The sequence below is a fragment of the Barbus barbus genome, assembly GCF_936440315.1.
Source record: "Barbus barbus genome assembly, chromosome: 27".
NCBI lineage: Eukaryota > Metazoa > Chordata > Actinopteri > Cypriniformes > Cyprinidae > Barbus > Barbus barbus.
In genome coordinates this window covers 17,084,930-17,112,166 of record NC_136755.1, presented here as the reverse complement: position 1 = coordinate 17,112,166, position 27,237 = coordinate 17,084,930, and the positions used below count along the sequence as shown (strand labels likewise).

The 27,237-nt window shown below is 38.1% G+C and overlaps 1 protein-coding gene across 3 annotated transcripts; it reads right to left on the bottom strand.

Moving 5' to 3' along the window:
- Positions 1-843: 843 nt before the first annotated feature.
- Positions 844-26,476, bottom strand: LOC306847219 (pumilio homolog 1-like). 3 transcript variants are annotated; one of them, XM_079381049.1, is made up of 22 exons: positions 26,368-26,476; positions 14,286-14,599; positions 14,118-14,186; positions 13,920-14,022; positions 13,651-13,838; positions 13,241-13,410; positions 12,581-12,827; positions 11,025-11,118; positions 10,829-10,930; positions 7,770-7,912; positions 7,533-7,671; positions 6,354-6,482; positions 5,954-6,244; positions 5,155-5,391; positions 4,798-5,065; positions 4,538-4,667; positions 4,113-4,247; positions 3,890-4,027; positions 2,845-2,970; positions 2,630-2,751; positions 2,334-2,526; positions 844-2,241 (listed from the first exon to the last, which is right to left on the bottom strand). In XM_079381049.1, exons 2-22 carry the CDS (start codon positions 14,586-14,588, stop codon positions 2,110-2,112), a joined length of 3,459 nt encoding a protein of 1,152 aa, XP_079237175.1. In that variant the 5' UTR covers positions 14,589-14,599; positions 26,368-26,476; the 3' UTR covers positions 844-2,109. The 3 variants fall into 3 exon arrangements, with proteins under 3 accessions (XP_079237175.1, XP_079237174.1, XP_079237173.1); XM_079381048.1 differs by having other exon boundaries at positions 13,920-14,025; positions 26,368-26,456; XM_079381047.1 differs by having other exon boundaries at positions 11,025-11,133; positions 13,920-14,025; positions 26,368-26,452.
- Between the last annotated feature and the right edge of the window lie 761 nt (positions 26,477-27,237).

Here is a 27,237-nt window from a genome sequence, read left to right as displayed (position 1 = left end):
TTAATATTTTGGCACAAGGTTGACTAAACTTTTTAATTTCAAAAAACTTTCAATTCATACATCAGTATATTTACAGGGTTAATGTTCATTGTACTTTTATGATGGAACAAAGGTATATTCTTATCAAATTTAATACAGCTTGTGTTAAGGCCCATTTACAACAATAAGCACACTGCAGTTATGACGTCTTCTGCTTTAAATGCTAAAGGTCTTTAAAGTCAGGAAGAATGATGGGCTTGTAACGTTTTTGTTCATCAGCTCCAAAAAAATCATTCTAAAAGTGATTCCAGTGATATCACTCCTATGTATCATTATTGTTATTACTGTGGTGTGGACATATTTATATTCTCATATAACTAGAACAATTATTAAAACTTGAACAGCCACAGTCCTTAGTGTGAACAGGCCTTAAGTCACCTTTGAAAAATGCAAGATTTACAATTGCACATCTGGCAGACGTTTTTATCTAAAGAGATTTGTGGTGCATTCAAGGTATGTATTTTGCAATGACTTGTTCCCTGGAAAGATGTTATGCAAGTTTTACATATCAAAATCAATAGAATCCTTCATCTAAGCATATCTGCTGCTTCCATCATGACAGTATCCTCAGGCCATGTCATTAAGAAACTTCAAATTATTGCTACAGGGAAATTTCCTTTGTGGAAAATGCTATTAATGTTTAATATCACATTTCTTTAATGATGAACTACAGCAACTTAATCTTGAAAGTAGTTTTTCAACTGATTCCTGAAAAGTATGACAGAATAGATTATAATTATCACAGTGCTGAAGACAAAACAAGCACATGAAAAGGAAGGAAGAGTCTAAGACCGTTCTGAAATTTTGAATTTTTTTCATTGTTTTGTTTCAAAATAAAGATCACACATTGTTTAGAGACAATCTACAACTGGAGTTACAAAAAATAGTTGCCCAGGCAGAAAGCACACACAGCATCTGTTACCTATACACATTATGGTTACAAGTGTGCCTGCATAAAGAGAATCATAGGAAATATACACAAGGCTGTTTAAATATACACCGGAGAGTGTTCCAAATCAAAAATCAATGGCCAGTATGTTACAATCACTTACAAGTAGACAAAAGAATGGCAAATCTGTACACACCTCCGACTCTGACCCGGGGCAGTCGAACGCGTCAAACACATACACAGAAACGCGCTTGATGCTACCTGCCCCGAAGCGAGGGAGGGACTATAAAAGATCTTAAAAAAAGAAAGGGATGATTAGAGGTGAAAAAGAGGTGGCTGGTGAATGGCTAAAAGCAGAGTGCGCACTTTTCTCTGTTCTTTGTACATCTATGCAGTAATAATTCAAAGGGCTTCAAAACCAACAAAAAAATCTGATATTACAATTTACAATATATAACAACTCATAACTCAGAAACCACAACCAAAGAGGTGAGAATTTACACTGAAATGCACAAGATTTTCTTTTTTCCATTTTGTCGTTTTTTGTTTTTTTTTCTCATACCAAAAAAGGGCTGTAGAAGCGAGTCCACATTTACATTAGCGAAGGTTTACAAATGTACAATTATACAATCAGAAGTATGTATTCACTACAGGGGAAGATTATAGATACAGATTGGACATCAAAAACCAGAAAAACTACAAAGTTTTATATATATATTTATATATATATGCAAAGGTCTACACCAAGTATGCACTAAATAGTTTATAGAAGCAAGACCAAAAACGTCTCCCATGCTAAATGTCTGCGTGTTAGCAATCAAGTGTTAGCGATAATGTGCGTGTATTATGAAAGAATATGCGCGTTAGAAAGGTGTTGCGAAGCAATAAAGTGTGTTTGCGCAAGCCTACATGATCGAACGTGGGATAAATCAAATATTCTCTCATTACATACAGGACCAAAAAAGGACCATCATTTAGGTAGTAGAGTGAAAACAGGAAGAAATACTAAAAGGGAGAGGAAAAAAAAAAAAAAGTCACAACAACCCGGCGATGATTCAGCGATGAGAGGAAGGTTTCGGCGATTCCACCCCAACCTCTCTATGTCGTCGGGTGTGGACAAACACGCTCACACACAAATGCGTGCACACAGACCGGCATCCTACAGGAGTTGTGGGAAGGGTTTACATGATGCCATTAGGGGGTGCACAGAGTGGGCCGAGGTCAACGCCGTTCTTCATGTAGTACTTCTCCAGCTTGGCCAAGATGTGCTTTCCGTACGTGTACTTCCTCAGCGTCGCAATATGGGGCCGGATCTACACAAAACAACCGACATCCACCATTCAGTCACAATTCATCGGCACAAACAGGAAAAGAAGACATACTGATAACGAAATAGAAGCCGCACCTTGTGCATTACAATCTTGCGTTGTGTCGGCTCGGCCACATCGATCATCTTCTGCACAACGTAGTTGGCGTACTGGTCCTTCATCATGGTGTATAAGGCACTGTGGGGCCCGTCTGCCATACTGCACACCTCATCAATCAGCATCGCCCTCTCGGCACGCAACGAGTGGGTCACGCACTTTTCCACCACGTTACTGGGAAATAAAACACAGAAATAAGACCCCTAAAATAAGACACTTCTTCCTGTGCACCTTTGTGTGGCGGTTTATCATGCATGCGTAAATGCTTTTTGCGCACCTGGCAAACTTATGCTGGCTGAGCCCCAAAACATTTCCACGGATTTCAGATACAATCTTGCTCTTGTCCTCCGCGCGGCCATGCTCCAACACATGCTGAATTACATAATTCCCATACTGATCCTATATGGGAAAGAGGAGGGGAAAAAAGGGTTTTGATGAGAGGAATGGATAAGATCCTGGGTCAGAACAGAAGGAGACTGCTTCATAAATTACCTGGACCAGCTGCTCGGTGTGTTGATGTATTTCCTCCAGTATTGGTAGAGTCTGCTCAGCCAGGCAGTGCTCCAGAATACGCTGGATCACCCGACAACCATATGGGTGTGTAGACAGAGCAAACACCTGCACAACACACACAATTATTAGTTAAACATACACAAAGAGACAAAGGCTTTAAATACACTTCAAAATAAGCCGTTCTACAGCCACGACTGGATGATAAAGCAGTTTTTCGCAACAGGTTACAAAATGCATGTTAGTAGACTTTTTCTATCCCCAGGACTCATTTTATAGAAGAACATGGGGCCCATAGACTACTTATTCACTGTTGCAGCCATCTTGGCCAGTGTGGTCCACTGAAGAGGAAACACTGAATTTGACAAGACTGCAGTTACACAAATATTTGACAGGAATGTTTTTTTTAATTTCAGTAGATCAAAATATTTTTGGGAAGGATAATTAATAGCTTTATTTAAAAAGGATGCACTAAAGTTATCAGAATTGAAAGTAAAGACATTTAAATGCTGTTCTTTTGAACTGTCCATCAAAAAATTCTGAAAAAAAATAAATAAATAAAAACAAAAACACAGTTTAAGGAATCACGTGAATAAAATAAATTTTAAAAATATATTAAAACAAGAAAAGTTATTGTAAAATTGCAGTAATATTTTAGAATATTACTGATTTTATTGTATTTTGATCAAATCAGCCTTGGTAAGCTTAAGAGACATATTTTAAAAAAATAAATCAAACAAACAAACACCCTACTTTTGGACCGTATCAAGTCAAGCTCTCTTTACACACACACACGTATTTTTTTATACTAATATTTCAACAAATTTTTCGCTTTTTTTTTTTTTTCATTAGACATGCAGTATTGTTATTTTTCTTTTTCATTTGTTATACTGTGCTTCTTAAAAGTGCACTGCACTTCAAAAATCAGGCCCTCCATCAATAAATCACAAAGGTTCCCATGGTACACACACACTTCAAGCCCTACTATTCAAACATACAGCTTTCACACGGTTCAATAGAGACACACCTGTCCTTTGAAGGCATCAATGATGAACTGAAGGGCATGAGGCTGGACACACTCAATGCACTTCTGCACCACATGATTGCCATTTTGATCCTTCACACACTTCAACACGTGTCCATCAAGCTCCCGAACCATCTCATTCTGCAAAAGACACAAAGAAATTAGATCCAATTCACACATCTTGTGTAACTTCACCACAGCAACATGCCGCCTTTCATAAACTTACAATGACTTGTTGGTCCGAAGGGATAAACTCCAGAGCTTTTTGAATGACTCTGCAGCCATACATCTGCAGTGCCAGGGATAAAACATGGCCACGGATCCGCTCAGCCAGCGCCAACTTCTGATCGAGACTGCCAAACTAAACACGTAAATGGCTTTTAGCAGATGCTTCTCATCTTAATTGACATCAGGTACACTCAAACTAAACTGATGAACTTTGCAACACTGGCATAGCACAGTTATTTTCCTGCTTTGAAACAACTTGTACTTCAAGAAGCGCTATATAAATTGACTTGACTTGCACAATGCATTAACAAATAAATCAGGTTCAAGTCTGAAGCAGCAACCTCTCTGTCCTCATGTGGGAAATTTTGTGGTTCATTAGACACTAAAAATTATGCATGTATCAACAAAACAGCTTCGTATTACCTCAAAGAACTTCTGGATGACATAATTTCCAAACACATCAACCATGAGCTGGTAGGCCGCCTGTAGTATCTCATTGAAGACCAACTGACGTTCTGCAGGACTTGCTCTTTCCAGTTTCAGCTGGATAAACCTGCCCAAAATCCAATTGATTTTTAAAACATTTTGGACGTTTTATTTATTATTCCCTCTATTAATTAAAGTGGTAACATCAGGATCATGACTTCCTGAAATTTATGAGCTGTAACAGACATCTGCTTTACCTGGAGCCATGTTGGTCCTGAGAGAACTCCATGACGTGTCCCGCGATTTCTCTCAGCTGCAGGTTGGGGTAACGGTTGTTTCTGAAGTCCTCAAGGAGACGGCTACGTCCCGATGGCATTACGTCAGACATGCCGTAGCGTAGTCGTGATGACGGGAAGAGCTGGCTGCTGGGACTGAAGAGAGACGAGCCTGTGGTGGCATTGCGGTACTTCGCCTCTGCTCCTGGAGCTGCAGAGATGAATCGCCCACTCCCATTGGTCAGTCCACCTGAGGGGTAGGAGCCAGAGGTGGGCATGCATTAGATTCTATTTATTAAAGATTTTTGATGGAAAGGTAACTGAAACATACATACTCACCAAGGTTAAGACTGCTTGAAGATCCATGGGTTGAGAGCGAGGGTGGCGGGGTGAGAGAGTGGGAGGGGCCTTGGTTTGGAAGAGGCATGCCAACTGGGCCAGGGGAGGAGCTAAAGCTGAGGCCATTGTAGAAGCCCCCATGGCCAATAGGGGTGAGGCTACTGGGTGTGCGCTTGTACAGATCAGAGCTACCCGTCAGAGAATCCCGACGGGACCCACTGGAACTGGAATTAGCCACTGCAAAACAAAACCATACATAAATATTAAACCAGAGTCAAACAATTTTAAAAAAAAAATTGCATTAAATGCAAATATCAAACAACATTTGCAACCTATTTCTGTAATGTGACTTATGAATTGAAACTCCTAAGCAGCCTTGGCAACACTGCCTATGAATCAACTGTTCAGAAGAAGCAAGTTACTACATAATGATATTATGGAATATTTCTGTAATGATGCACCGAAATTATTATTATTTTTCCTCTAAACTAAAGTTAGTTTATCATAAATTAATTGTTTTTATTTGAGTGTTGATTTACTACATAAATTTAGAGTTGATAAACATTTAAACTGCACACAAGGCGCTTTTTATATATACTTCCATTGGAGAAGCGCTAATTAAACAGTGTTTTGGTTAATGATTTCGGCCATCCAAAAATATATTAGGATGCAGAAATTGAGATGAATCATTACCAGGAATGAACATTTAAAAAGCAGAATGGGTGAATTTCCAATTTTTTTTATTTTAAAAGTAGATATTTTTTTTTTTTCAACACAACTAAACTTGAGATCACAATACCTGCTGTGGCAAAACCCCCGAGTGCTGCTCCAAGCGTGGCTCCCAGAGAAGAAGATGGGTTGGCATTGAATCCAAGTGAGGTGCTTCCTGGCTGAGCAGAGCCTTGTGAAAATAGTGAAGAGCTTTGTGAGGAGGAGCTTGGGGAGCCACTCCCATAAAAAGAGCTTCCTCCCAAAGCCCCACTCCCTTGCTGCCCAGGAGCCTGCTGGGAACTCAATGCACGGAACGCACCGCTTGCTCCACCACCAAGACCGGCATTAGCCCCACCTGCTGAGGCAGCAGCAGCAGCCACTGCATAAAAAAAAAAAAAATTATATTCAAATACAAGACAACATTTTGAAAAAGTTTAATGGTGGTCTGTTGACTCTGCAACCTTCATTTGTCATATTCAAACGTGTACCTGCTGCTGATGGGCTGATGATAACCGACGCAGGGGCCATAAGTCGAACTGGGCCACCGCGGGCACCTGTATTCACCACAAGTGCACCTGTCTGGTCATAATACGCAGCTGGAGCTAACATAGGATAACCTGGAAAATAAATCACATCTTCATCAGACATCATGATCATGAACCTCTGATCTGTTAAATAATTCTATTATGCCGATTTGGTGCTCAGGAAACTGTACTTTTTTTTAAATTTTGTGGGCTTTTTTTATGCTTTATTGGATAGGACAGTAGAGAAATGACAGAAAAGAATTGGGCAGAGAGAGAGTGGAGCGGGATCGGCAAACGACCTCGAGATTCAAATCAAACTCAGGTCACCATAAACAAAGTTGTGCTATACCTCAGCGCACTAATCACACGGCTATCAGCGTTGACATCAGGAAACATTTTTTGTTTGAACCGGAAGTTTGAGACCGTTTTTTACTTCTGTATTGTGACGTACTTCCAAGAGAAACAGAATACTGAATGAGGAAAATAGAGGGCATGGCTTGTTTTTCCTACTGCGAATTGACTGGGTGTAGTAAAGTAGGCGTTTCATTCATAAATGAACACTGACAGCTGGAGGGGCGTGGTTAAGGATGTCATACTCATGCCCAAGCCGTCAAACTGATGTCATCAGAGAAGGCCCATCATTTTAGAGGGGAAGAGCATCTTCAGATTTGGATTAAAGATTATTAAGGCAAACAATTTTTTTTTGCTGGACTGATTTGCATGGTTGAATTGTTCACCACAAAAATAAGGTGCGCTTTCAAAATAAATAGTCAATTTTGATTTCACGCAGACATTAATATTTTGTGGAAACCGCAATGCATTTTTTTTTTCAGTAATGTTTGTCACTTTTTATCAATTGCATACATTCTTGCTGAAAAGCATCCTTTCAAAAAAAAAACACACACACACAACTGTAGTGTATATTCACAACTAAAATTTCCATTGCTATTCAGAATGTTATTTCTTTCCATCGCTTTTCAGGCCAAGAAACCACAATTTTAAAATTCACTGACATTTTTGGGTTTTCTCTACTTGATCTGTTACGTTGGCAACCATATCAATTACCTCAAATCACAACTTTTATTAAAAAGGAATAGCTTCATTGTGAACACCCCTTTAAAAGACATATCAAGAGTCCTTTACCAGGTACGCCTGCTGCCAGACCCTGCCCAAACGCCAAGGCAGAATTCACAGCTGCTGCGGCTACAAGCTGCTCTGTCTGCTGACCCTGCTGTCCTTGACTGGGAGTCAGAGGTCGTTGGTTTCCACCTCCACGCATCACCTGTAGAAAACAAAGATCAATGATTGGTGGATGTGTTCAATGCTTGCATGCATGATGTGACCTTCATACGTCAGTGTTCTGGTTGGCTGAACTCTTACCTGCTGTTGGTTCTGCTGGGTCTGTGCTGCAGGTTGCTGGTTGCCTGAGTTGGAGGGGTTGGCAGCCTGTTGTTGGAATAGGTTGGCAGGATACACGCCCCATGGAGTCACACCATAGTACTGAGGGGGCATCACCGCTGGACCTGAAAGACATAAACATGCACGTCATCTCTCAGATGAAGGGCCAAAGCACACTGTTTTCGGAGCAGGCTCAGGGGCTTTGATGTACACGGGACGGCGAGTCGGCAGCCATTTCCTTTGCCTTTGTACTCTGCTTTAGGAGCATCAAAGCAGTATCGCGATATTTTGTTTGGCGATACTGTATCGATTCTCCAAAACAGAATATCGATATTTATAAAAAAAAAAAAAAAAGAAATCATACAAGATTCATGGCAGTTGTTTCGTTTTTAGTTCATATCCCGACCGCTAGTCTTCATCTCTGAACTTAAACAGTGACAGGAAATACTAGCATCAGGGCACTCCACTAATGTTAGCGTTAATATAATTCACTGCCAGTAATGGAGGATGAAAGAATTGTTCCAGTTCTCGTTTCGATGTACAAAGCTGAAGTGTGGCACCATTTGGGCTTTTGTGGTAATGTCCGCCCCGGGACCGCGGCGCGAGCGCAACCTCGGTTCTGCCACTTGCCCCGTCCTGTTTTGAAGAGCCTTTGCGCGGGGTGCGGCACGTTGTGGTCTCGCGATTCCACGCGGAACATAAATACAAACTGAAAAACCTGTGAAATTCAAGTTGAAAAGTTCTGATAAAGTTTACCTTCTGTATTTATTTGATTGTTTTACAATTGTTTTGTTTTCTTTAGGATTCCTGCAAGCACTTTATTTTTCATTGATATTAAGCAGATGTCATTTTTTGTTCAGATCAAATGTTATGACATTGCATGTCACAATTGTAAACTTAAACTGTGAAACTTTAAAGTACAGTCTATAAATATATATTTTTATCTTTTTATAAAATACATTTTATACATACATTTAACTAAAGAATCATGCAAGCACTTGAATATTTCCCCCTTGACTCGTGCTGCACAAAAAGTGGTTCAATCATGTTGAATGTTATAGGGACTGATTATTGCAAATGCAGATCCCAGTGTGTTCTGGTTAAACTATTTTTATTTATTTATTTTTTGCTAAGGTTTGCATATGGTGGTGTGTTCTTAATGACAGCTTTCCTAAAAATATATATGTCCTATTCCTAAAATAAGAAATATCCCAATATATCGCCTTGCTTACAGTATCGCAATATATCGTATCGCAACCCCTGTATTGTGATACGTATCGTATCGCCAGATTCTTGCCAATACACAGCCCTACTCCAGGCAGTGACTGCTCAGAAGAGAAGCCTGTAGCAACAGACCGATCCTGCCACATAAACTAAGTCGAATGCTGTCTACATTTCTTTACTGTCATCGCACAAGTACAAAGAAATCTGCTGCACTAAGACACTTTCATTATCAGGCCATTTTCAAATGTAAATCATTTGTACATTTGCATACATTGCATTGGTATACCATGGCATTGGTACAAATTTAATACGCATTTATACTACCACTCAAAAGTTTGTGGTAAGTAAGCTTTAGTTTTTTAAAGAAAGGATTTTGTTCCACAAGGATGACTGATTGGTCAACAGAAGAATATACATTTTGTTATACTGTGTAGGGCTGTCAAAAAACAAATTCTAATTTCGAATATTCATAGAATTTAAAACAAAAATCCACATTTGAATGCAAAAACGAATTTTAGGTGTGCAGATCAGACAGCCTTATCAGTGACGCACAAGATGCGGTGACGATGTAGGTGTCATTGAATTAATTGTTAGCCTATCCAGTTGAAGCCACTAGATGCGGCACTACTGTGCTGTTTATTAAAAATATTGTGGAAAAAGAGAACATCAATGCGAAGATGATCTTATGTAAAATACTGAAACCAAGCCGTTCATACAGAACGCATATTTCGTGCATTTTCTATAGGGACATCTATCACCGTTGCATTCGCGTCTCACACAAAAGAGTGCGTTTACAAAGCCATGTAAAATTAATGCAAGTTCAACATATCTCGGGACTTCAATGCCGGGTTTTAATTGGTTTACAAACATTTTAAACATTATGCACTTTTTCCCCCACAGATATCCATGTTACTTTATTGCTTTGAATAAACGGTCATTAGTAATATTTTGCTCGATGCGCCCTCTTGTGGCCAAAAACTTTTTTTCACCCCAACTGAAATTATGCATTTTAAATTCAAATATAATTGGAATATTGATAATATTTAAGTACAAAATTCTAATTTAGTTTTTCAGCCATTTTGAGAGAAGTGTTTTTCTTGTTGCTTAGACTCTATGTTGTAATTAGGGCTGTCAAAATTAACACGTTAATGCGTTAACGCAAATTAACGCATTAACACAGGGCCATGTGGGTTTGGATTTTGTTTTCCCTTCATTTAAAAACTGCATGTTGTGTTTACTTGTGTTATCTTTGATTCATATTTAAATTTGTTTGATGATCTGAAACATTAAAGTGTGACAAACATGCAAAAAAATAAAAAATCAGGAAGGGGGCCAACACTTTTCACACCACCTAAATTGTATGGTTTCACTAATAATGAACATACATTTGCATAAAGCATCCACATTTGTCCAAGTCCATGTTGATTAGAGTTTAAAAACTTGAAAAGTATTAATTTAAGGTACATTTAGAACAGATTTAAAAAAAAATGTGCGATTAAGTTGCGATTAATCGCGAGTTAACTCATGACAATCGTGCAAATAATCACGCTTAAATATTTTAATTGATTGACAGCCCTAGATGTAATAAGTAATTTATTTATTTGGCAAGCAGAAAAACTTAAACAATAAATCACAAAATAAACCTCAGAGTGATCAGAGCCTCAAAGAGAAGCTAACTGTACATTATACCTTACTTTACTGGACTCATAGACATCCTTTACAATGACATGATGCTTTTATACTTACACCAGAGATATCTTGAAACACAAACTAAAAATATTACCTATCCATCTCAAATTTCAACCATGAGTTCTCACCTAGAGTGGCGGCAGCAGCGAGGCCGGCAGCATATGGATCAGTGCCAGGCGGAGCAGCGCTGATGATGTATGGATTCGGTACAAATGCAGCTGGGGCCAAACCTAACATACAACCAATAAGAAACTAACTTAAATTAAACAGCTGAAACTTTTGTCCGATAAGTCTGGACTTAGTGACAGATACCGTCAAACTCACCGATGTGTTGTTGTTGAGCTGCAGCGAGGGCGTACTGCTGCTGCTGGGCTGCGGTGAGCTGCTGTACTGCCAGAGCGCTGGGCCTCTGGAAGAGCTGCAATACATAATGCTTTTAACAAGCATGAAATTTATACTAAACATTTGCATTTGTTTACATTCATAAATGCAAAGCTTTAGAATAGGGATGGGCAATAATTTATCATTTGCGATATACCGGTAAAAATCCCCACGATAAGAATTAGTCTTCCCGCGAATTAACAATAAAGTCTAGTTGTTGACATATTTCTGTGCGCGACTGTGCAGAGCGACATCGTGGAAAGCAGACGTGAAATTGAGGAGGAGTTTATCGCTAAATGAGGAGCTTGAGCTCCTTTTACAATCTGGAACTTATTTTGGTCAGGGCTGTACAGTGGGACAAAAAAAAAAACAATAAATGTACAACAGTAGCACGTGTGCAAGACAGTTTTGCATGTGTATGAGCCTGTTTACAAACCTGTTGTCCAACAAAAGAGTTCATTTATTGACATGCTTTTTCTCCAAATTAACTTAACATAGTCGAATGTTTGAAATAATTTATTTTTGTGACCAGATGTGATGTCATATTACAGAATGATAGTATTATATAGAACAGGGCTGTCCAAACTCGGTCCTGGAGTGCCGGTGTCCTGCAGAGTTTAGCTCCAACCCTAATCAAACACGCCTGAAGCAGCTAATCAAGCTCTTACTAGGCATACTAGAAGCTTCTATGCAGGTGTGTTGAGGCAAGTTGGAGCTAAACTCTGCAGGACACCGGCCCTCCAGGACCGAGTTTGGACAGCCTTGATATAGAGTGATAAAGGCTGTCGCTTATTGCATTATAAATATATTATCCTTATGAAAAATAGATCGCTTGAAGAACACAGATAAACCATATATTTTGTGTAATCATACGTTTATTGTCTTCAAGTTTTATCAGTTAAAATTTCTTTATCTCCATTGTGCATTTTATTCAGCGATTACAGGATACCTTTGTCCATATTAGGGATTTCATGGAGCATTGTCAGTAGTTTTACTTCTGCTATGGATATGTGGAGTTTCTGCACAAGAGCGCAATCCGGCTTCCAGTATGAATTAAACAGCCATTATATTACATGTATACTCAGTAATGCTCCCAACATCCAATTTTGGGTAAAAATAGGAAAGATAATTCTTTTCTCTAAAGAAACAGGATTCCCTGAATTATCGTCAGTGATATCGTTATCGCAATAAATACCAGAAAAATCTTGATATATTTTTAAGCCCATATCGCCCATTCCTACTTTAGAAGCATGTGCAAATATGTATATTACTTATTACTTAAAAATATATTACTTTTCCAGAATAACTTCTAAAGAGATTTAACAGTATTTTGACATTACTTCAAACAAAGGTTTTCAAAGTTAGCCTTCAGATGTGCGGCCTTTGATAGCAATTAACTCAACACAAATATTTATAAATACACACAAGCTTTCATTATTATTTTTCTACTCCAATTACAGACTTGATCGTTGAAAGTGCTAGCAGCATCAGATATTCACCTGCTGAGGGGAATTGTAGTCAAACAGGCCCACAGTAGCAGCTGTGGAGTCAAGAGGCAGCTGGCCTCCAGTGTAATCTGCAAACTGTAAAGTCTCCATGGAAACAGATTCCATGGGGTCCAGGGTCACATTTTGGGTTTCAACATTTGAGAACTCCTCTGCTGGTTTTGGCCCTGCACCTCCAGCCATTTCTGGCCCACCCAACTCCACCTCTGGACCAGTTGGAGGGCAATTACCAGGAGTACGGCTGGGTGAGAAACAAACGAGAGGTTTGTCTTCAATATAATTTAGAAATAAAGTAAACGTAAAGCAACACAAAGAGAACTTTTGAAAGTTTGGGGTCGATAGGATTAAATTTTTCGAATTTATTTGAACAAAAATGCCATAAAAATTGTAATATTGTAAACTATTATTACATATATAATAACAGTTTATTTATATTCATTTAAAATTTCATTTATTCCTGTGATGTCAAATCTGATTTTTAGTGAAAATTGGAAAATATAAAGTTCAAGAGAGAAGCATTTATTTAATTCAAATATTTTGCAACTTTATAAATGTCTTCACTGTCACATATGATCAATTGAATGCATCCTTGTTGAATAAAAGCATTAATTTCTTTAAAATTACAATAATCATACTTTTTTGAATGGTGTATACCTAAAATCCTTAACGTCAACATCTAGTCCATTTTGATTGGGCAGTCCATTGGGGTTATCCAAAACATCCGGCTCTGTCTCCTTAAGTTCCTTCCGCTCAGGGTCAAAGGTTGTTTTAGGTATTTGCTCTACCCTTTTCTCAGGGTCATCCACCTCTGAATCCCTTGGTCCCTAAGAGAAATAGAAAGGGAGATTGAAGTAGAAATAAGGACTTGAGGTGTTAAAGAAAGTTCATCCAAAAATTCTGCCAATATTTACTCGTCCTATTTTACAAACCCATAGGATTTTTTTTTTAAAGTTCGGAATAACAGAAGGGTAGCAAATAATGAATATTCAGTTTTAAGTGAACTATCCTTAAACAGAATCTTAATAAAGAATGAGAAGAATGTTTTGATGATGAAAGAAACTCACAAAGGCTCCTTTGCGCAGACATGAGTCCATTTTCTCAGCAGGAGAGGAGCTAAGAACATACTCCACCATGGAGACGCCTAATCCACCACTCTCAGAACGTGGCGACAGCACAGATCCAGCCTCTCCGACGCCGTGGAAGCCCTGACCTGGTCGGCGCTGCACCATGATTGGCTGGGACACTGAGTGATCTAGAGAAAAAAAAATGGGTGTTAGAAAGAAAAACACTAAATATGTAAATACAACCATTGAATCTTAAATCTCACGCATACCAGAAGCTCCCCAAGCGCTGTCTCTCCACTGGTCCAGAAAGATCCCTTTTGGTCCATCTTTCCCTGAATCATCGGTTTCCCAAAACTTCTTTCCAGTAAGGAGCTGCTGCAGAACGGGAACATCAGACAGAAACATTAATACATAACGAGCGCTAAAGGAAGCATCAGGCAGAAGATGAGGAAGGTAAGGACTCTCACCTCTCCCATAGCTCGGCCCTCTAGTGCAAGTGCCTGGAAGTCATAGTTAAGTTCATCCATTGATCGTACCTATGTGAAAAGTTATACAATTATTAAAAGATTCAATTTGATACCAGTAAAAAAAAAAAAAAAAAGAAAAAAGGTGGTTTTCTGGTCACTAACTTCTACCTGGTTGTCTGCATGAATGTTGTCACCAGTCGGCCAGCGGTGTTTGCAATTGTTGTAACCGGGCTGGTCGCCATGTTGCCGTTGGAAGAAGTAATCCACCATGGCGTCATCTTGAGAGCGTCCCGCTCCCTGCGTAGGGGGAGGGGCCTGAGGAGAAGGGCCAGGTTGGGGGGTGTGGCCCGCAGCACTCAGCACCACAGGCATGCTGGGTAATGGCCTGTCAGGGGGAGGCAGTCTCAGGTGGGGGCTGAACGAATCCTGCCAGAGCACAGCTTTCCTCTTCAACACACACGCTACGCTCATTCCACCAGAGACTGCAACACAAGAACAAACATAACACCATTAACCCCAAAGGCATCTGGGATTGCTTTGCACTTAAAGCGTATTCGGTTACCACATTACCACACCTGTATATCTCCAGCAAAGCAAGCTGAGAATGGGAAAGCTAACAAATATTGCCAGAAATATAAATCAAAACCAGCTTTGCTTATTTTAAACAAACCACCTCTAGATGGATGTGAATAGTACAAAACAGCACAGTAAATCAGAGTTACAGAATCAAATTAATAGATTCCAGTAAAGACTAGGGACACAACGAAACCATTTTTTCAGAACTGATCCGATCCCGAAAATTCTGAGTCTCTTCCGATACTGATCCAATCCGATACCAGCGCAGTTTTTTTTTTTTTTTCTCAATGTATTAGGGCTGTCGCGATTCGTCGATTTTAGTCGAATTTTAAAAATCGTCGACTTCATTTTGCTCGCGTCGACTAACCGGCAAAATACCGGAAGTGGTGCATTTCACGGACGAGAATCCATAAAACACATTATTAGACTGTTTTCCAAGGCTGCATGATATATTAAACCCATTTAAAAATCATATAATCAATGATATAATCATAATTAAGCAGAATTGTGAATTAACAAACGCTATGATTTAAATAAATAATTATATGCGATGCAGTTCTAACACCGTATATGCGCTTTAATTATTTACATGCGTGTAGGTTACGTACGTGCGTCACACAGCAGCTCCGTTCACAGTAGCTCCACAGAAACATCATTTACATGTGTAGCGTCTCAAACTCATCTCTGCATGTTGTTGTGAGTTTGGGTTTATTATAACGTTCATCTGGGGACGCAACGTGCGCCATTTCATCAGATTTGTAAGGTAAATCATTTATAAATCTACACAAACACAGGAGAATACATCGCGGTTTCAAAATAAAAGCTCGAACCCTCGCTCTGAGTTTACACGTTTTGATGTCCACATATTCATTTAATTACAGTGGCTATAGCATTTCTGTCCTAAAGAAATGGCCAAATGTTAAAGATTAAGTGGACATTTGAATTAAATGGTGCTTGGTCAATATTAAACAAGGATTAGATCGCGCAGTAATGTGTAAAAACAATCATCAGGCAGCTGGCGCCCCCTGCAGGCCTTTGTTATTATGCGTAATCCATATGATTTCTTGCTTTTGATACATTATTTGAACTAATTATTATTGCATCATTGCTATTATATATGTTTTAAGTTATTTTAAAAGCTATTGTTCACTTCTATTTTTATTACCAAAAAAATAATTATTATAATTATAGGGCCCTATGAAATCCGTTTTATTTCCAAATTCATTTTTCTATACTCCGTTTTAATGGTTAAATTAAGTTTTACAGTTTTATCTTTATCAAATTCGGTTTTCCATTATTTTCTGGATTCCATTTGAATGGTTCCATTAAATTTTAATAACCAAAAGCATCTCCAATTAATTGATTTTATATTATTTTTAAAAGTTTTTTGATTATAATTTTAGTATTATTAGACTACAACACGTGGATATGTTGTCACTCTTACACTATAATACTGAACTTTGATTTCAGTGATTTGGACTCTGAGATGGACGCTTGCTTCTTGCACTCTGTGTTGCACTTTACTTTTGCTTTAAAAAAGGATTTTATAGAAATTTGGATTTCATTTGGTTGAATAAAATATTAAGTAAAATTGTTGTTTATTTTAGTGGGAAATTAATCATTTAGATTAATCGATAATTAGTTGATAGATTAATCAAAATAAAATTAGTCAGCCCTACAATGTAGAATTTCTATACCTCTGTGTTGACCTGATCATCACTCATTTTGTGTTAAACAAACTACTACATATAGATAACTTCATTTTAATGAAAAATAACAAAATATAAATCATAATCTATGATTATAGACAAAAATACTATTATAAACTAGGTTAGTGGATAATTCAGCTGCAAAAGATAGGCTACTCTAGAAAAATCATGGGTGCACAATTTTATAAAATCTAGTGAAACATTTTTATTTACAAATAAAAGTGAATAAGTGTACAACTAAATCTGGTAAAATGTTACGCATTGCAGTAAAAATACATTCATGAAAAAACAAGCAAATACATTTATATATAAATATAAACTATAAAATTAAAAGACATTTCTTTTAAATGTATAGCACAGTAATGAAGGCAGCAACATATGATAGATAGGACAGAACAAGAATGACTATTAACAATCTTTCATTGCGCAGAAGTATTATAATACAAAAGTCTCCAATACAGAGTGGTACAAAAGCGCTTATGCGCATCCCATGTGCAGAATGATGCACTTGAGGCTGCGCAGGCCTCCGAGTCCGCACAGAAAAGTTCAAAGTACAAATGGAAGAGATATTTATGCGTAGCATATTAAATCTGTGCATTAGTTTATTGAGCCTTTTCTTTTAACAGTTTTAAACCTCAGTCACTGTGTGCTCTTGAAGAGAGTTTGACTGTAGTAACCGAATGCAACACGCAGTTTGAATGCTGAATGGAGGATGACAGACAGCTGCAGCAGAGAGAAGAGTTGACGTGAACTTGAATTTAACGACTTCAATATTCATCTGTACCTCAGATTAAACTTTGGAACACTTGAAATAGTGTACGAAAACTTTATGGTGCTTTATAGGGGCTCAACAATAACACAGAATAGTATACGCACAACATCGGATTTGGATCAGTCTCGTCTGACCGATACCCGATCTGGCAGAAAATGACCGTATCGGAGATGCATCCCTAGAAAAGACAAAATAAAAGAAAAGACAAAATAAAATAAAATCCCTGACCTATGAAAATTTAGGGCGATGGAAAAGAAGACACATATGGTCTGGGCTAGAATGAGGTCAATTCAATCCATCAATGCGAGCGCTGGGCTGGAAGTGCTCATTACTACATTGCACACACTTGTTGAGGCTCAGTGGGGAAAGCAGAGGTTGTTGTTCTAGTTAATCAAGCAGAGCTGGCCTGTCAAAATGAGTCATTTCATTCGCATTCAAATGTGCATCTGATATCATTGTCACAAAATGACTTTGACATACTGGGAAAGTCAAGAGTCAAAACAGTGGAGGAATTTCCACTAGAACAAATTTTCCTGATGAGAAAAGGTCAGTTTGTAGCTTGATAAATATACTGTTTGAATAGTGAATTTAAATGCTTCATTCCATTCATGGCATTACAATGCTTCCAGCAGTACAGAGAGAAAATTGAAGAACTGTCATATTACTAAATACACTGACAAAGTATTAGCGTTGTAATTCAAGGTACAAAACTTGCTCCACTGAATTGAAAATCCATAGAAATTTGTATAAATATATCACATTTGTACACAATTAAGCAAACAAACGAAGATTAGGATTAGGGTAAACGTACCTATTAAGCACACTTCCATATTTGAGCTCAGATTATACAAAAATAAAAATAAATACTTGATGTCTTAACCAATTGATGTGTTTGTTAATACATACCCCCTGTAATTTCAAGTCAATCAGACCATCGCACACTGAGATATAAGTATCCATGTGTTCACACTGTCCGGCGGCCATTTTGAAAGCTATCTGAAAACTTTCACCAAAAGAGTAGCTCCTTAAATGTGTGTTTTTTAAATATTTAAGCTTATATTTAACTTATTTGGGTAAGTTTCTCTACTTACTGTAAAATGAAGAGTGCTAATTAAGAGAATTAAGAAACTTCCAGAGTGATTTTACCAGCCCTTTTGCTCACTCTATATATATTTCAATACTTTCTCGCGCAGTTGTATCGATGGGTAATTATACTGTAAATAAAATGCGGACATCAGGGAGCCGCTATTAATATGTGGTGCACTGAAACTGCTTTCAAATGCACGATTGCTTTTTACTTTCACTTTCGAGATTCGCGATCGCACGTACTCTGTTTATACTATGGAGCGACAGTACTTACCACACATTTTATAAGATCAGATGCTTGTCAGTGGTGCTCAGGATCTGTAAATCATTCACCATCATCTCTCCTTACTCTGTTTATGTGGCAAGTGAAATCTTATGTTCTGTAATGTAACAGGCTACCGCTAACAAGAAGCTAACCATGTCCCTTTAATGGCTCGCGTTATTTTATTAGAACGCGTTATTTGCTTTTCGTGCCTTTCTGAATACAGACACCAACCCATCCCTGCACTTCACATCCCCTGCACAGCCTGGTACATAACATTTATTTCCATGATCTGCCATTTTCGCTTGTTTCTTCACAATACCTGCAGAACTTCTGATGGTTCGTCTGGCAGATGGCCTAGAACATGGGCGGGTATATGCTAGGGATAGGTTACGATTTTCGAATATTCGAATAGTTGATTTAATAATAGGATATCGAATAGGCTGTACGATTTTTTTGACAAGATTTCATGTTTTCGGTGCTGATGTGGTGGTGACGCGTTCATGTAACCAGAGGGTGGTGCTGCCGATAACGCACCTAAAAGCTGTCAAAGACAACAGAAGAACACCACATTCTCACTCGCATATGTCTATGCTCACGCGCACACTGTAGATTTGCATCAGGATTTAACCGCCAAACGTTTTCTCAGGCGGCTGATTTGAAATCAGTGATTTCATTGATCTTCAGTCCGTGATAAAAGCGAACTCGGGCCGAAGGTGAATACACACAACTACACTGAGTGCGGACCTGCCGCAAGTACAACAGCTTTCAGCCGAGATCGGCCCATAGAGAAAAGCCGTCTGTCAGAAGTGTTTTGTAGAGTTGGCACGGCTCTGGCCCATTATCTTCTCACCGATGCAGAGACTGAGCCGCCAGTGCCGCATTTCAGCCCAAATGTGCTTATCTGGGATGTTCGTGCTCATTTTTTGATGTCCTAGCAGCCTTATGAGCAATTGATTTATGCTAATCGACAGACTGTTATGTTAATAAGTGCCGTCATTCGGTTGTATTTTATAAATGTTTCAGCATGTTACAATTTTATAGCTTGAATTAAGATAGCCTATTAATGTATTAAACAGTTTGTTAACAGAGATTGAAAGCGTGAATGGTCTCTCTCTCCCTCTTTCTCTGTTTATGGGTGTGTGGTGTACTTTAGCCTGTGTGTGCGTGCATGCGGGGGAGGGGTGCGATTTTCTAATAATATTACAATAATACTAGTCGATTTTCGAATATTATTTTTGCCTGAAATGCCCATCCCTAGTATATGCAAATGTTGGGGGCATAACTATTAGTGATCCCGATTTTTTATTATGTTCTTACTTTACTTTTAGTCATTTAGCAGACGCTTTTATCCAAAGCGACTTACAAAAAAAAAAAAGTGTTCTGATTCACCTATTTTTCAGTGGTCTTTTGCATTCACAAGGTTTACATAAGGAGGAGGAAACAATGGTGTGTGAGGCTCACTGTATGTCATTTCCATGTACAGAACTGTTATTATTCAACTATGCAAAGGTAAATACAGTTTTCCATTCTATGGCACCTTTAATAAGAAACAAAAGGAAGTTTAATTCTTACAGTGAAGACTATGCCGTTTTATTTTACATTTGATTATTCAATTTCTATAGAAGGCTGTTAACTGAATAGTTTAGACTTGCATTAAAACAGTTTTTTGGTTATATGGCCCACTAATAATCATGTTAAATAATCGTGATTACAATATTGACCAAAATAATCGTGATGTGTCATAATCGAGCAGCCCTACTATGAATATTTAACTGATCAAATTGAATGCCTTGCTTGATTTTAGTATTGTTTTTTTTGGTTATTGACTTTGTACCTTCAACAAAGTATTTTTCAGTTATTCTTTAAAAGGGTTGTTTAAAATAGAGAAGTTTTAATAAAACATGATGCAAGCTTAATGGGAACAGGGGTGTGCTTAAAGTAGTACAAAAATGTACCCATTAAGCACAGCCAGACTTTTTGCATTATCTTAATTGAAATGCTTTTGTAATTTAAAATAAAATAAAATATTTTTGTGTGAGAAATTAATATTTTGTTTTTGTACTGAAACCAATATCTTGTGCACTAAAAATGTAGATTTTGGTAAGCTTAATGGGTACGTTTACCCTATTGCATGCATTCTGCATTTGGTCTTTATTAATTAAATTTTGTATGCGTGTGTACCAATTATACCTTTAAAGCAGTATTACCATTTATCTTACAATTGACGTAAGAAAAAATTAAGTTTAATTATTTTTGTGCCTTGTACATAAAATAATCAAGTTAATCAATGCTTTTCTGAGGGGAAAAAAAGTGCCACGTAAGGGAGACACTTATCAGGAAAAAAAATAAATCTACAACAGCTAGCAAACTACCAATATACCAAATAAAAAAATATTGAATATTTTTTTTTTTTTTTTGAACTCTCAGTCCTGAGGTGGTGATTAACTGCTGTTTATCATGGATAACAGAGGGTTATTTGCAAAACTTTCCTACCACAGCAACTCTTGCCAAAAGATGTACAATAACAAGAAAAAAAATGTTCCTCTTACGGCACAGTTTCACTTGTTTTCTTATTTCTGCTTGCAAGGAAATTACAGTTGTCCCATTTCTCTCTATATGGTGATATATATCAGCCATCAATAATGCGAGAAACACTGCCCTTCCATTTCAGTATTTCTCCTTATTAACAAACAGACACTTTCTAAGAGAGTTAAATGAGCAATCACACATCATGTGGATAAAAAAAATTGTTGTTGTGGTAAGACAGGCTCCAATCATTTAATCTTTCTTTAATTAAATTTAAAATTATTCAATCAACGAAATTACAACTGGCCTTGTTTTATGACTAATTTTAACAACTGTTTGTTCACCTAATGAAAGAGGACAAAGAAACTATTTGGGTAAAATGAACTATAATAAACTCAAAATATTAATTGTCATGTTTAATGCTATTGCTATAAATACCCTAAAAAGACTAACGAGAGCATTTCTAGTTTCAGAGAAACCATTTTGAACACATAGAAAAGAGGCCATATCAGTTTTGCTCCTGCTTTCACATCTAAAACTGAACCGATCTTTTGGAGAGATATGTAGATGCAGGCCACCACAAGCAGCAAACTAATCCCAACAGCAAAATCCTGAGATTGGTGTAATCTCACCCTAAAATGGTGCCAGAGGTGTTGGCAGCACTGGGGGTAAATTATGTCCCACAGATATTCTGCAAATAAGAGAGAGCCTTTTTTTTTTTTGGAGATTAAGTGTATTCCATAACCACCTTTCATAAATTAGCTGAGTGTCTCACTCGGTTGAAATATTCACTAGGTACTGAAGCTTTCATACAAACATGTGGTTTAGCATTAAATTAAACTGGGCTTTAATCACTGGTAGGAAGGAAGCAGAAGAATTTGGATGTGTATTTACAATACGCAATACAAATGTGAAAGCATACTGAAGCAACACAAATGTTAAGAGCTTAAGAACAAACAACCAACATTTTAAAAGACAGTGTGTCATGTAACCCTAACAACTGTTTCAAAGGACCACAGATTTGTTGTTGGCTCCATTATTACCAGAGGTTTTGGAAGCTGGCACACCAACTGGCTAGAGGATTATTTACTGGTTCAAAAGCCTCAATCAGTTTAAATTTCCCAATTTAAACTGTGACTAAGACAAGTCTGACCAGTCATCCAACTCGAAAGAATGGCTGGATTTTTAAAACATCCTGGATACACTGCCAGTTGCTCATGAAAACGCAAAACAATTTTCAGCGCAAAATCCAGACTATTCCATTCAGCTCCTGTTTTAAAATCACACACAAGGCTGTACAATTAAATTTCTGTATTTAACATCAAATGAAATATTAAGAATGAATAAAATAGTGATTGAAACCAGCATCACTAACATAATGAAATAGACCTCTTACCATTAGATATAGGCAGGGTTATTTTACTTAACTCATACAAAAACCATAAACATATTTATAAAAGTTAACTGAAATAAAAAAAGTATTACTTTTTTTTATATAAAACTTTAAAATTCAATTCAAATGTAAAAACTAATTTAAAACGGTAATATAAAACTGGAGCACTGGATATAGGTAACCACTCCATTCACAAACAAAACCCCTATTTCTGCTCTTTACCTATCAGTTACCATATATATTTTAAAAGTCTGCTCTTTAATTTGTCCCGTGGAACATCAAATGATGTAATTGCAATGCAGCTAGATTATACACCTGCACAAGATCCCCATTAGGTGTAATCCTGTACACATAGATGAAGTAATGCCCTGAGCTTCAAATCAAGATGGTGCACAGGGTGAAGCAACACACTGTTTAGAGACAGACTGAGATAACTGTGTGCACAGCACGCTAGCAACAAAAACTCTCTGCATCAGAACAAAATTCATTCCACACCTATTTTAAATGATAAACATGGTCCAATAAACTAGCATATTAGGTTTGGCGGGTCAAAACTATGAATTAAATACATTTTGGACACGACACAGGTTGAAGCCTATGGGGAAACTAGCAAAGGACAGCTTCATGAATCGCACTATCATAGCAATTTGCAACTATTTTACATTTTGGTGAATTGGTGGCTAATTTGTATGAATTCGAACAAACTTATTTGTGCATTTTCGCATGATCTGATAATGCCCTACTGACGGTTAGGTTTAGGGAAGGACCTTCATACTTAGCCTACGCTTTTTTCAAAAAATTGTATGTTTCCATATCAAAGCTCAAAAACATACAAAATCACCACCTGGCAAAACAATAACGTTGTTCCCATGAGATGGGGTTGGCTTCATGACTTCACCAGGATCATCAAGGCCTAAAAGATTTAAGCTTAACATTTATAATATCACCAACTTGTTGACTTCTAAGCTAGTGGTTCTTAACTGGTGGGTGACAATCAGCAGACAAATAAAACTATTCTAAGGGGGCCATCCACACAAAGCCAGAGCTTTTCCTATCCGATCTTTTTTTCCCTCTTTCTTCCGTAAACACGGAGCTGCCTCAAGAAATTTCTGCAAAAAAAACTGACTCAAAATGATGTAGCATACATGGCAGACCAGTATGTGGCACTGAGAAGACGAATTGGAACAGGCATAAACCTTGCATGCTCTATACAATCCCAACACAACAAGAAAAACTAGTAAAGTTAGTAAAGCTAATAGGCACAGTAGCTTCTACAGCACAAACACAAGCATTGTTGTTGCTATTACGTGACGTAGCAGTGTCTGACTAGGGTCAAGACATCATCGTTTCACAAAATATACAGATTTACATTTCCGTGTGTACAGCCAAAGTGTCGTTTTCAGATTTATCCACTTTGGGACACGGTTTCAGGCCAGATCCATCTAGAAGAAACACCGATACGCTACAAAAAAATTTCTTATACAGCTAAATGCATCTCCGTGTGGACTGGGCCTAAATGTAATTAAATTAAACTAGCTTCTTAGGGCATCTTCTGTTGCTGATATCAAATTCAACAGCATTTTGGCACAAATTCATCCATTACTTGGTAGAAATGAGACGTATACCCACATCAACAAGCTATATGATATGCCCTCATCCTCAAACATAAACAAGAAAATATGACTGAATACATAAAATGAGTTATATTGGGTTATCCAAGGGGAAATTTGGGTTCTGAAGCAAAACCAATTGAAAACCATTGATCTAAGCTTCACAACACTTCACACTTGTGACTTAATGGAAAAAAAGTAAAATCCCACCATGAGAGCTACAGAATTTCCCCAAGTGCAGGATCAACCAAAACTCCCCTTCACATTCATCACACTCCTCCTTACACTTCTCTATTGAACCCAACAACCATCTTTTCTCTGATACTCAAATCGAGTGCAACAGGTAGTTTCCAGAAGTTAAAAAAAAAAGAATAATAATTCTTTTTTTTGTCCACAAGGTTGGTATATGCCTTTTTTAAGTGAAAGTGACGTGACATACGGCCAAGTATGGTGACCCATACTCGGAATTTGTGCTCTGCATTTATCCCATCCAAAGTACACACACACACACACACACACACACAGTAGTGAACACAGACACAGTAGTGAACACAGACTCGGAGCAGTAGGGGTTCGTGCCTTGCTCAAGGGCACCTAAGTCGTGGTATTGAGGGTGGAGAGAGCGCTGTACATTCACTCCCCCCACCTACAATCCCTGCCGAACCTGAGACTCGAACCTGCGACCTTTGGATTACGAGTCCAGCTCTCTAACCATTAGGCCACGACTTCCCCACGACTTTTGTTTATAGTCATTATCCTGTACTTTCACATCTTATTTAATAAATAATCATGTTAACAACAGGAATCCTGGCAAGAAACTACATTACCCATTATTCTGAAAAAATTTCCACCAATCAGAGAATCAAAACCATAGACCTATATAGACGCCCTATTGGACCATCTTGGAACGGTCAACTTTACTGTAGGTTTGCAGACCATCAGCTGTGCAGGATTGTGGCATCTTTTGAATCTTCAGTGATTACTATGGTGAATGACGTCAAGTTGACCACTACAATATGGCGGACGGCTTACGTATAGCTTCCCATAGAAACAGTCGATAATGAGGCATCTACGTATATATATATATATATATATATATATATATGAAACCAACCAAAACACTTTAGTGCCCACCTACTCCCATGAAGCACTGCGATTTATGTAGACAGCCTCTTTAAGCTTTCAAAATACTTAAATATCTGTATGCATAATATGCATATTTTGCATTAAATTATATATAGAAACCACATGTTTTTTCATCTTTAAATCAATAGTTTTACATTTCTCCGTTGTTTTTTTATTTGATTACATGGTTCATGGGATTGGAATGGGATTGTAGTTCTTTCCCTCAGTTGTCTTTTTATTTATTCGGCTTCAAATCAAAAGTTATAATAACTCAAAGAATTTTTCATCTCTATGGGAAAAATAATTACAGTACCATGGCCACTGAAAAAGTAGGTGGACAATGTTGTACTCAATAATGACATATTGGCTGTGTCTCATAAGCTATTAAACTGCCTACATAGACATGTACAGGCGTATATGACGCCTAAAAAAGTTTTAGACACAGCCATTGTCCTCAGATTACATGCACTTTACAGTCGCCTGCTGCTTGATCAGGTTCGCCATTACATGGCCCAAGCGCCAGAGACACCCGGAAACAAGCGCTCCTGAGCTCTGGCGGCTGTATGCACACCTCCCGGAAGTGGGTAGAGATACTGTAACTGGTTGCCCATGACTAAAGCACGCGTTTGCATCACGATAACACAAACAGGTAACAAAAGACTTGCGCCTTTGCCCCCTAGCAAACCACAGCAGGAGGAGGAAGAGCGTTCACTGTCACTAACGGTGTACATGAACCCGTTGACAGCAGACGGTCGTGAAATAGACGCGTTTATGTGAATTGTCACCCATTAATTCACGACATGGGAATCGGTGAGGGGCGGAACTGTCTGGCAAGGCTTTGCTGAAACGCTTTAATGACTGTTACACGGTCTATCCGCTTAAATAATGCTGGTTTCCATTGGAAACCGACAGAAAAGGGTATGTGAAACGCACGAACCGGTACCCGTGAGCCCGCGAGCCGGCTCTGCGCTATTCTACAGGTCCTCTTCCCGTTAACAAAAGGCCCGGGCCGTCTGGACAGGAAGAGCACTACAGCAGGAGGAAGACCGGGGAGAGGAGGGGGAGCCACTGCCTTACAACAAAGCCCTCAAAATCACTCGTTACACCTCATAACGCCGAAATATAAACACACGATAAGCTAAAACGGTTCCGGATGAAAAATCGGTTTCGGAAAAGAGGGTTACTCACAGGTGGAGGATGCGGATGGTGACGGATTTCAGCCCCGGTTCGCAGCAGCTCCCTAGCTTTCACACCGACAACATGGCGGCTCGATCCAAGCAGACGCGCGCGGGGCATCATGGGTAGAATGAGAAGGCGCGCGTGCGGTTCATTGCGCCAAGAGGGGAGTGTCGTCCTTTGTTGTGCTCGAGACACATACAACAATGTACAGATTTACAGGCGCCTCGTAATGTGTGACTTACATCCTTACACAGTGAGCCAATGCCGGCTTTTGAAAGTAAAGTGCTGGGTTTGTTCCCATTTATAAGAGCAGAAGTGTTTAAATCTCGTTTTTGCTTTATCTGTTGTTTTGGGCACGACTTGACCCATTTAATCTCAGGTTCAAATGTGAGCACATGTTTTACACCATTATAGCCAATATATATACCTGGCCTGATTTTTTTCCATCTGCTAGTTGTAGCAGTTTTATAAAATAAGATCACAGTCACAGGTGTCTAATTAATACAATTAAATTATGTCAGTTTATTATATTATTAATAGTTATCAAAATAAACACCAAACCGGTTCTATTTAATATAGGCTACTTATAAGTCTACAATTTTGAAATGTGAATCAAACAACAGTTGACATGTTTACATTAATTATAATCTCAGTACCTTAAAAATAGTGTTAATATCATGAATAATAGATGGTTTAATTATTGTATGTTTCACGATTTATAGCTGCGTGAGTATTATGGTATATTTCACATGCCTTTATTGCAGACTGTTAGAAAGTAAATTAGGTCTTTTTTTCTACAAACAAAGTTGCAAAAGCACACTTATTAATTACATTCCTGTGAATGAAACAGCCGTTGTTCAAAATGTGATCACTGTCATA